This window comes from Chelmon rostratus, chromosome 5, assembly GCF_017976325.1.
Source record: "Chelmon rostratus isolate fCheRos1 chromosome 5, fCheRos1.pri, whole genome shotgun sequence".
In the NCBI taxonomy this organism is placed as follows: Eukaryota; Metazoa; Chordata; class Actinopteri; order Chaetodontiformes; family Chaetodontidae; genus Chelmon; species Chelmon rostratus.
In genome coordinates this window covers 18,978,567-18,991,975 of record NC_055662.1, presented here as the reverse complement: position 1 = coordinate 18,991,975, position 13,409 = coordinate 18,978,567, and the positions used below count along the sequence as shown (strand labels likewise).

The following is a 13,409-nucleotide window of genomic DNA, read 5'->3' as shown; positions in this document are numbered from 1 at the left end:
TTTGGGAAGCAAAGTGAATATGAAATCCATTCACTACAAGGCAGCAGTCAAAATCCTAATATTTAATGGGCTGTGGATGGGAAGAATTGATTTTAATGACACACCTCAGGGTGGGTTTATTGATGATATTCGCCAAAGAGAGAGTGAATTGTCCGCTCATCCACCTGCTGAAGGATGCTGAGCGGTTGGAGGAGGAGGAGGGACGTCACGCTGTGCACGCTCGCGGCCTGTCGTTGCAACGCGGAAGAGACGAAGAAGGGAAGGAGACTCCACGTCACTGAGGTGTAATATCGGCGTCAGTGCAACACACGGTGCTACCTCAGTACGGTTTCAGTACCATTGTGCGATTCCAGCTGTCCTCATGTAGGGTTTTTATAAGTCGTATGACCGCAAAAAGAAGATATAACCGGCTGTTTCCGCACTGAGCGGCCTCGGTAGAGACCCTGGGAATCCGCTGAAGGTAACGTACGGTACGTTAACTGACGGCTGCCCGCTGCCTGCTAGCCAGCCCGGCTGAACCACCGGTCGGTGCCTGCTACTGTGTTTCCTCCGGTGACCTTTGTAGCTTGCAGAAAGCAATGCACTGCATTTTATTGACATAATGTCGTAGGCACCATTAGCGCCAGAGTGTAGCCGCAACGGTTGACTGTCAGTGGACGGACACAGCTAGCTAGTCCGGGTTTAAGGTCGATAGCCGTCAAAGCGTTGTTGACGTTCCTGTTTGACAGTTGTTGGTGTCCCTCCGCGCGACTGCTGCTTACATTAACATGTGTGCATCTCAGCTCATGATAGCTGTATAATCTGGTGACTGGCTACAGCTAATTCCTGACAGAATGAACTGTGTGTGCAGTAATACTGTAAGCACACAGTGACAAAATGCCAAGGCCCTTGCCTTGTTGTGATTTAGATGTAACGTTGGACATTAAACGTGGAGTAAGCTCCAGGCGCTAGCTGTCATTATATTTGCAACCGTCAACGCAACACTTTCGCTTTTGCTTCCATTTTTCACGAGTTGCAATAAAAGATTTGAGACTTTTCTGTGCACACAAGCCAGTGTTAGTGAGTACTTCTCTGTCAACATGATCCATCTATTTGCCAGGTGTGGCATATCAAGAATCTGGCTGAACAGCAGGATTGTTGCACAGGTGTTCATCGGGCTGGTCACTCTAAAATGTGCAGTTTTATCATACAGGTTTTGAGGGAGCGTGCAGTTAGAAAGCTGACTGCAGGAATGTCCATCAGAGCTGCTGCCTGTGAATTGAATGTTCATTTCACTAACATGAGCCATCTGCAATATGGTTTCTGAGAACTCAGTAGTGCATCCAACAGTGTCCTGTTGAATTGGTTGTAGTTGTTGAGTCTGTTGGGTTTTTTGTGTTAATCTGTTCCAGCATTTCTGTATCTGCTTGTGTTTTCCAGTTTGCTGCATGTTTCTCTATGTATGTGTTGTCAGACTGGTGATTGTTCTTCTCAGTTTGCTTGTTTTCTTTTATTTATCTGCAGCATGGATTTCTCAATGTGACGTATGTGTTGTCAAAGTCCTAGCTTGTGTTTTGCTTGTGTTTTGTGTATTTGCATGTGTTTTCTTCAGCTGCATTGCATTGAGCTCTTTGCTGTAATAGATTTCATAGTTAACACATACAGTGTCAAGATGATAAATGATAAAACATTTTTGGAATTTGCTTAGTTTAATATGCAGACTTACATGTATCTTATTTTTGTATTTTCTGGCCTTTTAATTTTCATTTCCTCAGATATCTTAATGTTGTAGTCTTGAATTAAATGAACAGCTGTTTGGTCATCATATCCATATTATTGTAATATTGTTTTCCTCAAAATTCCTGTGTAAATTTCATTCAGCTGATGTACCATATATATTACCACGTTATCTACACATGTCTCAATGTAGCAGTATTCTACCTAAAATACTGTTTTAGGTTTTTATATATTATTTTTTGAGCTATTACAGATAGACGGGAAGGGGGGAGAGAGGGGGGGGGTGCATTAGCAAATGGCGAAGTGTTGGATTAAACCTGGGCTGCTGGGCACACACTTTACCAGGTGAGCTGCCAAAGTACCCTGGGAGATTCAGTTTTGATGATGTCATCCACACCATCATGGAAAACCAGCTAACTCCTTCTAAGAAAATAAACAGCCTCTAAAAGCAAATGCCCCCGGGCTAAATGAATACTTAAACTTACAGAGTCTATGATTGAGCCACTGTGTAGCATTTAGAGTAATCTCAAGATACAATATCATTATCCAGTTTGTATGAAGCATATTATTTTCTGTATTCAGTCAGTACAATGTGTATCAGTGTTACCTAATCTTCCATTACATGTAGTAGAAGATTATGGCGTTGCATTTAATGTGGATATTGTTGTGAAAAAGATCCCATCAAGAACCTGTTTTATAGGAAACACCCTGCTATTCCTACCCCATACACACCTTTAATTCTTTCAAACTGACATGTAATCATGTATCAGTGTAAAATTGCCTGGAGATGGGAATTTGGTTTATTATATAACTTGTGTGGGCTCAGGCTGTGGAGTGTGTTGATACGACAATGCCAACTACACAGCAGCGCAGGGAAAAAGACTTCAAGCTAAGCCGGTTTATTTGGCATATGTTGTGATCATTAGCGGCATGGCAGGAGGCTCCCCTGAACTCCTAGAGCTGCTGAATTCAAAACAATCTATTACCAACATATTTTGTTTGTTGTATGTGCATTGCAACAGCATAGGACTCGGTCCGACTAATTGAATTTTATTTTCAATTACATTTTTGGCTTCCAGTGGTCATGAAAACAAGATAATCGAGATACAAAACAGACAGACAATTATTGTGCTGCATTCTGTTTTGCAATGATGCTCTACGTATGTCCTGTGTTGTAAACTCCTTTCCTTTACAACGCTCCTTGAAAGCCCAAACTCACTCTCAGCCAGGCAAGTTAAGTTCAGTTCACTTTGTCTAGTGAGCCCTTGTTTGTGCAAACTTGATCAATCCAGCTGCAGCTTGGATTTTGATGCACGTCTGCCTGTGCTGTTATGGTACCTCAAAACGGATTTTAAATGCCAAATAAAAACAACTTAAGACACATATTAAGTATTTTTTGAAAGTTTATTAAATGCAGGATGTTTCCAAAATCAGTGAATAATTGTGCTAAATAATCGTGATCTCAGTATTTCCCAAAATAATTGTGAGGATGATTTTTTCCATAATTGAGCAGCCCTGCAACAGGCTGTGCTTGAGTTAGAAAAATAACTCTATAATCATCAGTATGATTGTACTGCACAATTGCTGATAATATTAACAACAACTCTTTTTAAGTTGGTATTTGGCCAAAGCTGCACCACATATCGGTGCTGATTGGGATTGTGTTGTTTACCCATTATTTTAGCAGCATTCGTTTGGTTAGCATTTTATCATTTTGAATGTGCACAGTTCCTTCAACTTCCTTCAGAAAATGAAGCACTCTAGATACCTGCCGCCAGTATCTGTAAATTTTAGAAATATATTTGTCTCGTCCTCCCTGAATGTGCTTAATTTATTTCAGTTAAGTCCACATTCAAATGGAAGTCAGGCAAACACACAGCAAATCACTTTGTGTTTGCTCTATACTTTGTTATTCAACTCAGCAGCACTGTCACTAACTGCAGTATAGAACAAAGGGAAGAGGAACTGAGTTTTGCTCTTCTCTAACACAGGTAGTCTCACTTCTTGTGCAGTGAGGTAGTAAACTCCTGCATCTGTGTAGTTTTACTTGTCCTCTACCTCTTTTTGTAAGCTCTATCCTGGGCAGATTCATGTTGAGGTATGGCATGAAGTAGTGACGTAGCTGCATTAGGTTATGTACAGTGCCAAAATGCCATATACATTTGTTTGTATGTCCATTAGAGTAATGTGAGCATGTATCCTTCTGACATTTCACTACTCACAAGGCCTGGCATCTAGAGACCACGGGTTTTCATATCCTGATATATAAGGTAAATAACACATGTTTTCAGTCTGATTAAATTTCTGTCCAATTAGTTGGATGTCTTAACTTGGCTTAATGAGCCAGGCCAGAGTGTTATGACCTGGTCAAATGGTGGTGGTGTGGTGATAAGAAGCTAAACACCACTAAACATCCGAAAAGGGAAGTCTCAAATGTGTTGACAAGGCTGCTTTGCTAAGCTGCAGTGTGTTTTGACTTGCACAGGCAGCTTCAAGTGATCCAGGACAGACAGAGCAAAGCGTAGCAGCGTTTTGTTATGTGCGTGTGTCTCATTGCAGTGTTTACTATGTCATTACTGTAACCGCATTGACCTTTTTGATAATATTTGTGGACCTTTTCATATGTTACAGTGCAGTAACTCGGTATGAAAATAGAAACTGCCTCACTGTGTATTTAGAACCTGATCAAATTTACTTTCAAGGAGGTGGCACACTCCTAAGCCACTTCAGTAAAGGGTGTTAATGTAAGCTTATTACACAGAGATCGAAAACAAAACACTTCAGTAGCTCTAACAGAGGCAGCGTCTTCAACGTTACGAGGACTACATAGTCACTGTTAGGCTAATTAATGGCAGAAAACAATGAAAATGTGAGTATTTACCGAAATGAATTTCATGGAATTGCATAGAACCTTGGTTAGTTCTTACAAGCAGTGAGACAATAGTCCTGCATGCAGAGTGTTTACTAAGGCTTTCAGATAGTGAAATTGTTGTGAGACCTTCGGAAATGAAGAATACATGAGGCACAATGTCGTATTCTGACACTCTCGCTTTTTTACTGTCAGGGAGAGACAATGTCATTGAGAGGGTAGTTAATATTCCTACTGTAGCTGAGCCACAGGCCAGATGATTAATGTCTTTTATCAGAGATTCTCTTCTATCATGGAACTTTTTGTGTAAGATGATAATCTCCCACTTTGCCTTTTGCCTTTTTTTTCATGTTTTGCTTTCAAAAAGTCGGTAACCGATTTAAGCAATTCGTACACAAAATTCTTGGAAACTCAGAGTAAATGGCTGTGTCAGAATCAGCACTTGTATGTATGAGTGGTGAGAACCACTGCAAACACATGAATAATTAGTAGTCTGCCTTCACTGTCTTCCCCTTTCTCTGTCCCTCTCGCTGTCCCTGTGGGTCGGCTCTGTCTCTTCACGTCTCAGCTGTCAGATAAATGTTAATTGTAATATGGGCCTCGTTCAACAGAAGTCACCCCTCCAGGTCTCATACCTGCAGTAGTCACATGCATTACACACTTGATTTACATCAGATTAAGACTGATCTAGAACGTACAATGTTTGGATAAGCATAAGCCCTGTGTACCTGTCTAAATGTTGTGTTTTGTTACAGATCATGTTGTTTCACTTCAGCATAAATATAAAAAATAACTGCGATGTCTCTTTTTTAGTAGAATATGTCAGAATACAAGTTGATTGAATGACAAATTCAGCCTCTGTGACCTTTCACATCCTTGTGATAACATTAGCCTTATCTTTATTTTTACCATGTATGGATGTACCAGAAACAGAACTGCACCTCAGCTAAGCATCTTCAGTATGCTGGATATTTTCAGGTCACAGTTTATATCTATTAAAAAAAGGAAATTAGTTTCTGTTTTGCTTCTTAAAAATTTCAGACTGTTGTATTTTGAAATGTTTTCATCACAGAAACTTCACAGGGAGTCTAGCAGCAGCAGCAGGGTGAACCTCACTGTTTTTGTTTACATGTGTACTACAAATGCCTGAATAACAAAAGTAACATATGACACCATTTGCAACAGAAGCATCTGCAGGATAAAGATGCAGCAGTAACTGACTCACTGAGCGTGGGAAATGTGATCTCTTAATATACGATTTCTCACTTCAAACAGTCCGTGTGTTGAAGCTCCTTGTTTTGATTTTTTAAAACTAGTATAAAATACTACGCGCTGTTCCATCACAGAGAACCTGTCATGGTCATCTGAATTTGTATAGAAAGGTGAAGAAAGCTCAGAAATGGCTGCACTTCTGAAGGAAACTTAAGAAGGCCCACGCCAAGTTCTTGGCATCAGTGATATCGGTAAGGTGCACAGAGCACAAAGGATATTAAAAGGCAATACCCACCCCAGCCACTGCCTGTTCACTTGGGCTGTGCCGAATGTCATTTTTCTTTTGCATTCAAAGCTATTGGAGCTTTTGAATTTAGCTCAAAATGTCTGTCATATTTTATTATACCATCACTTTAAAAAAAAGGAGAAAATCCTTGAGCAACCCTTAATTTGAATAAAGTGATTCATCAGATTAAATTAGTAAACCGAAACAGATTTTTTTGTTATTGTTGGTTTAAAAATGTAATTCATGGTGCTGTTAGATTGCTCTTAGAAAAGGTTAGATGCCAACAAATATGCACTGAAGCTAAATATCTCAATAGATGAAAGCATGTGAAGTTTGGAAATGAGAACATTTATGTTTTTTCAATACGTTTTGGACGTTTGGACACTCTGGAGTTATTGGAATCTGGATCACATGAGTAAGAAACAATCCTGTGCAGCCAACACCAAAATCTGAATCTACATGTAGTATAATACAAATCATATTACTGTAGCCTAATGTTCATCTGCGACTGTGCAGAAATACCAGGCTGTATTCAAATGTTGATTTAGAATTCAGATTTCACTTTGCTGCTATCTACTGAAATGTCCTCTGCTGTACCACAGCAGAGCAGCTTCTTTCCTCAGGCTGAGACTCGTCAACTCACCCTCTGCACTCCACCATAAAATAATTGTTTGTCTTGTGTTGTGTAAAACTACTGTCTTGTAGAATGAGAAATCATTGAACCTTGAATTTGTGGTTGTCACAATAATCGAGTGCTTTATCACTTACCAACAGCAGGATGTGAAACTCTTAATGGCCAGGATTTTGTTTGGGTACATGCTGAATGTGAATCTATGTTGATGCAAGTTACGTACGTTAAATGACGTTTTATGTTTGTTTGTTCCCTCAGAGTTCCCCTCTGCCTCAGCATCTAGATGGGTGAATCAGGCTCACGCCGTTCCACGCTTGTGTCGCGCCTGCCGATCTTCCGCCGCAGCAGCAGTAAGAGGCAGGAGTCTCTCCCCTCCTCTCCGTCTTCAGGCGGAGTGGGAAATGGCGTCCACAGCTCATCCCCCTCCAGCACCAACTCCAGCTCTGGCAGCACCGGGAAGCGCCGCAGCCTTTTCCGCACTCCGTCTCTCAGCTTCACAGCTAAACGGAACAGTGAACCACGTGTCCAGCCTATAAACCTAAACCTCACACCTCCGCTCACCCAGGGCACGGACTCAAACGGAAATAACCAGCAGACAATAACAACGTCATTGTCAACAGGATTCAGTGAAGGTGGTGTACGCCCCAAGTCACGTCACTCATTCGGTTTCGGCAGCCACAAGAAGAAAATCACACGCTCTCAGACCGAGGATTTTGAGAATGGTTCCTCATCCTCCTCCACAGCCAATCGAAATGTCTTTATAAACTGCATCAGTGGCTCAGGGGCCAATGAGGGTGACGACTCTGGGTTCCTCGATGACTACAGTGCTGGCAGTAATACCAACAAACGGTCTTCACGCCAGAAGAAACAGCTGCTGCCCAAATCTTTCTCAGCTCACCACCGCTTCTCCCGGACCTCCGATCACCACAGACCTCCAGAAGTGAATCTGGAACCTCCAAGCTCCACCACCATCACTCCAGGGGCAGGAGGGGTCACCCCGGAGTCATGGCCAGGCGAGCTGCTTGGTGCTGGTGGTGAGAGCTCGCTCCAGTCTCCTATGATATCAGAGGACCGAACCACAGCTATCACCCCTTCAGAGTTCATCCCCATCACGGAGGATTCTGTATCCGAGGTGGATGCTCTGCCAGCCCCCAGCCCTGGATCTGGTTTAGGCCCAGGATCTGCCCCTGTGCCTGGGCTGGGTACTGACACAGCTCCACCTGACCCCCCACCTGCTCCAGAGAACTTAAGCGTGGCTGTTTCTACCTCTCAGGTAACTTGTTTATGCTCTTTGCTCCGTCTTTCTGAATCATTGAAGTTGCTTTGCAATCAAATCACCAGTATGGACACACAGCTCATTTCATGTTAAAAGATTGCTTGTAATCACACTGTAACAGGATGTCTTTCGTTTTGATAAGCATACTAAATTATCCGAACAATAAATCTTTTTGCTTGTTCTAACAGGAAATTATTTGTGAAAAGATGTCAGTATTAGTGCTTCAGGAACAGACAGTACAACTACAGGTGCCCTTGGATGTCAAGAACGAAACCCATAAAAGAGGAATATTTATGACCACTGTGTGGAACCTGTGAAATGTAGCATAAAAATTGAGCACTGGGCATGAAAAGTCCTTTTATTGAAAGAGCTAAGGCATGAAAAATAAAACCTACGCATGTCTGCAAACTGCTCTCCACATTTCACACCTTTGTGCCTCACAACTTTTCTTTCTTCAAAGAATTTATTTTATTTTATTTCCTGGTCAAGGAGGGAACGCCAGGAAGGAAACCATTTACCCACTGTAGCAGTTGCAAAGACAAAGCTCTCTACTTAGTCCATTGAAGAGTAAATACTGTATGACTGTGTTATCTAAACATGCGCACTGCTGCCTGAGGACACAAATAACCACCTACTAAATGAGTTCTAAAGCAGGCTCTTCTTTCTCTAAACTGCTTTTAGCCTTATTGAAATTCACAGTCGTTGGATTTGAATGTAACATTTTAAAGTGCTGTTGCTCTGTTTTTACACAAGGAAGTGTCCTCTCCACAGGTTTTCTTCACTCCAGCCCAATCCAGCACTGAGAAACCTTTACTCCCCGACACCAGCACAGCCAACAACACCGACTACGAGACTGCCATTTCCCTCTCGGAGCCCGAGACCGCTGTACCCTGCCTACCTCTGCAGGAGCAATCACTGGAAGAGAGGAGGGAGCGGGAGGAGGAGAGAAAGGAAGCGAGGGAAGAGGTGTCAGCCGAGCAGAGGAAGGAGATGGTCGAGGAGAGGAAGGCAGGTTACCACACAGAGACCACAAGTGAGAGCGAGGCGTGCGTGGTGCGCAGCGAGGGTTGCCACTCTAACCCAGAGCAATCGGAAAGGAGGGCAAGAAACACGCTCTCTGTTCAAGAAAGAGGAAGCTTCTGTGGCTGTCACGAACCCAGGTCCTCTCACTTGAGGAAACCACATGCAGGTATGAAACTCATGCAAACACTATCTGGTTGATCACAGATTTACAGGCAGACACACACAAACACACACACACACACACAAACACACACACACACACATACACTTTCGACGACAGAGGTTGTTGTATGCTGTACAGATTGTAAAGCCCATTCAGGCATTTTCTGGGCTTTATAAACAAAACTGACTTGACTCAAATATCATACAGCAGTGCTCAATGGGAGCTGCAATGCAATGCTTGTTTGACATTCTTTTGTGATGGGGGCTTCGTGAAATTGTTGACCAGGTATGTCATCTCAAAGGCAGCAACACTATTGACTTCTTGCCATGCAGTTAGATTTGTTTGCATACATATGTAGCCTGTTGCTTGCTAGTATGACACATAAGTTATGCTTTCTTTGGTTACACATCCGCTCACTTTTATATGAATTGCATGAGTACATTTATCATAAAAATTAATTACATTGTGTGGTTTAAAGAGGAACAGAGGACATGTTGATATTTTCCCAAGGGTTATATCTAAAGTTATACTGTATATGAATTTAATGAAGTAATGAATTAATCAAACATCAAGAAAATCACTGTGTACAGTGCTGCCTCACTGCAGTCCTGTAAACTCTACATTTTGACACAACAAACGGTGATATGTTTGGTAGTGTTTATTCATAAATATGATATCACCCATATCATGATATGTCACTGTTATCTGTATATTCTTCAAATAAATTCGCAATAATCTCTACCAAAATTCGAAAGTTATTTATTTGGTGGTTGAAGTGAAACCACGCTCCTGCTCCTTCAGTGTTGTTTTTTTTTTTTTTTTTATTACCTCCTCATGCACGACTGCACAAGTGTGAACAACATAGCAAATGAAAATCTGTGGGAGTTCATTAGCAAGCCTCTCTAACAGATTCCCACAGGAAACCGTTACGTGGAGGTGATGCAAACTGGCCTAATAACAATCAAAGTGTTGTCATATTTGTGTCTCACTCAGCTTGTTTCCACTTGATTAGTGAAAACTACTAAATGGTTTCTCTTCAAAATTATTTAGTGATTCATCGTTTGGTAAAAGTCAACAGTGTTTCGACAAATATCCTTTACAACTTCACTCTTGTAGCTGTCACTCCTCCTACTAGTAGCAAATCAGACAGTTATTCTGAAGAAATGCCTCAGTCTAATAAATCAGTGCCAGTTGTGGGATGACAGAAGACAAAGCGTGTGTGTCAAACTGAAAATGTATTCTATGACCAAAGATTTGTCACTGTCCTCCTCACTTCTTCGACAGCGGCTATAACATATTGCTTCTCTGGAAACAAAACAAAAAAAATCTCCATAAGGCTGCAGTCCATTGCTCTACTTTCCAACAGTTGTTTACATCATGGCACACTTTACTCAGACAGTAGACTGTATAAAACATGGATGTAGTCACCTGCAGGTTTTTGAAGAGCCATTGAGAAGCACAGTGATGGTGGCTCTGGCTGTCGCCATCTTGGCAGCACCTGACTCCACCAGTCCAAAAATAGGCAAAGAGGTGCTGCGTGGGTGGCTGAGACAGGCCAAAAGAAGCCTGGTTGCAGAAACCTGCCAGCTAGAAAGTAGCCATGTCCATCGTTATGCATAACTTTAAGCTTTAATATAATTTAAACAAGTTGAGTTATATAAAAATTCACCCCCTGCACAGTTGTCATGAACAGGGAAATAAGCTATTAGGAGACAAAAACATTTTTCATACCAGGCTGTAAACATGTTTGTTTCGGTTGTAAAGTGGGGCATTTTAATGCCAGGGTCTGTGGGGACTGACTTGTTTTTGGTGGTAGCCTCAAGTGGCCAGGAACTTTGAGGAACTGCAGTTTTTGGCACTAACGTGTTGGCTTCATTTTCAGCCCTGAAGGTTGTCGCTTGGATCAAACACTGGAAATCATGAAATTCTGGCTGAGTTTATTATCCTTTCAGGAAAAGATTGAGCATTCAAATTCATGAGGGGTGTTAGCAAATTTATGGTTTCACTAAGTAACCATGTAATTAGGAATCAGAGTTTAGTTGCTGCAACTGATAATTGCATAGTGTCGATAGAGACATGTCACTTTATTTATGCTCTGCTGGCAAGCATAGCACTATCATAGTCAAAGTATTCAACAAAATAACAAGGATTACAATTCCATTTATACACATTCCAGCACAGATATTGCTGCAGGAAGTATGAGTTCTAGTTGAAATGCTCAGTTTGATCTCATCCTGCTGTATAAACTGTAACTGGGACTGATGTAACTGTACGATGTGTGCTGTTGTGTATTTTAAAGTTGGCATGACTGCATAATCACCTGCTAGCAGTAACTTAGTGTGGAATCAGTGGCCTAATGTCAGATTGCAAACACACACACACACAGTTTGTTGCAATATGTGCTGAATTTTGATTTATACAGAAATTTTAGCTTCCAGGCATTGGTAGCTACTGACAGACTACAGAGATAACAGTCGAGCTTGTCTGTTGGACTCTGCAACAACAGTTTTAAAATATTCATTTTGGTAAACAGTGTCACTAGCCTCTGGTATGTGGGCTCCCATGTGTTGTAGGTCTGATTTTCCTTTCTGGTTGAAATGGTCTGAACCTCTAGTAAAATGGTTGGAGACATGGTGATTATGGGTCTTCTGCAGAGGTGATCATGGGTCTTCTGCAGAGGTTTGTTTTGCAGTGCGAAGCCCAAACTGCGAATATCCATGCTCATTTTTGACAAGCACACTAGAACAAAGACAAGAAAGGCGACACACACATACACAGATCGGAAACTGTGTATGAATGTGTGTGTGTGCGTGTGTTAATGTGTGTATAAGTGGAAGAGACTATGAAGTGCTGTCTTCAGAAAATGTTTTATAGCATGTTGCTCAATGAGAGGATGTGTTGATCTGTTAGTAGATCAAAAAAGAGCAATTATAGCAATCTCCTGTTTGTCTGACTGAGGAGTATTGCCCCTGAAATCTTATTCATTATGCACTTTTATTGTTGCATAGCAAGCTCTGTGGTGCTCAGAGCAATGTGATTCATACAAAACAGGTATAAATACCATTTGACCAAAATCAGTATGACTAAAGAGCTTCATAACAGATTTAACTTTAATGCTGAATAATGCTGAATAAGAAGTAGCTGCTTTGTCATTGAGTTTAATAAAAACAAACAACACATTTTCCTACAGGAAATAGGGCTGACTGCTACCAGTTGGCTGTGGAATCACTGTTACAACAGTTTCACCTTTATTAATTTTTTCTCTCTATCACTTTTTGTGTACTTCTTGATTCCCTCTAGCCTCTCTGTGTAGCAGTGTCAGCCCCTATCATGAGGTGATGCGGATGGAAAGACGTCTGCGCTCCTCGTCTGAGGGGGCTGGTGGGCCTCGTATCCATGGAAACCACAGAGATGCCCCGGGCATGGAAGGATGTGGTCTGCTCAAACACAGAAACAACTCCTCATCATCCAAACTGGGGAGTCTGGTAGGTCCTGAGCTCTATCTCTTTGTGTGTACATGTGTCGGTGTGATTTTCTCTTGTGTGTGCCGTTGAAGTTGATCATCTAAATGGATTATTTTACAAAATTTAGGTCATGCTCGGTGTGTGGGCGTGTGTGTGTAACAGTTTGCATTGTAATTAAGTTGTTTAGGTAAAGCATAACTGGGCCCTAGACACACACACTCACACAATCACATGTAGTTAGCTCGACTAAATAGCTTAGTGTGGGCACTTCCTCCTCTCCAAGTCCCCACAGCAAGGCAAGGCAGAGCAAGTCAAGTTTATTTATATAAAACCCTCTCAAGACGCAAATGAAAGTACTTTACAAAAGGGAAATAAATACATTTCAACAATATTTAAAGACATGATGAAGAGGAATATGAAAATGAATTAGAATAGAAAAAAGAAATGGAATAAAAATAGAGATAAAAATGACCGATGGATATCCATTGCTGTGCAGTTACATGGCTGTAATAAATTTGCCCTACTTAATAAAGGAAATAAAACTATAGGAGAGAAAATTAATCTGTCCAAGACAGAAAAAAACAAGTGAGAAGGATAGCCACACCATCCATCTTTACCTTTGGTAGCTTCGTTGGAGAGCATGTTTGTTTCTCTATGTATGTTTCTTTGTTGGTGTGTTTTAGACATAGCCTACGTTCTGGGACAGATTTCAGTCTAAAGTCTCAGGGAAGGCTTGTCCAATTGGGGACAAAAGCCATATTCATGTGTA

The 13,409-nt window shown here is 41.4% G+C and overlaps 1 protein-coding gene across 2 annotated transcripts in view; it reads left to right on the top strand.

Annotated features, from left to right (window-relative positions):
• The first annotated feature begins 283 nt into the window (after positions 1-283).
• Positions 284-13,409, top strand: part of ccser1 (coiled-coil serine-rich protein 1) — a 119,150-nt gene continuing 106,024 nt past the window's right edge. The window contains exons 1-4 of one of the 2 annotated variants that reach the window (XM_041937733.1): positions 284-460; positions 6,973-7,987; positions 8,762-9,179; positions 12,477-12,661. In XM_041937733.1, the coding sequence (XP_041793667.1) occupies positions 6,998-7,987; positions 8,762-9,179; positions 12,477-12,661 (1,593 nt within the window). In that variant the 5' untranslated portion in view covers positions 284-460; positions 6,973-6,997. Of the gene's footprint in view, positions 471-6,972; positions 7,988-8,761; positions 9,180-12,476; positions 12,662-13,409 lie in introns of both variants that reach the window. The other variant, XM_041937732.1, reaches the window with a different exon arrangement.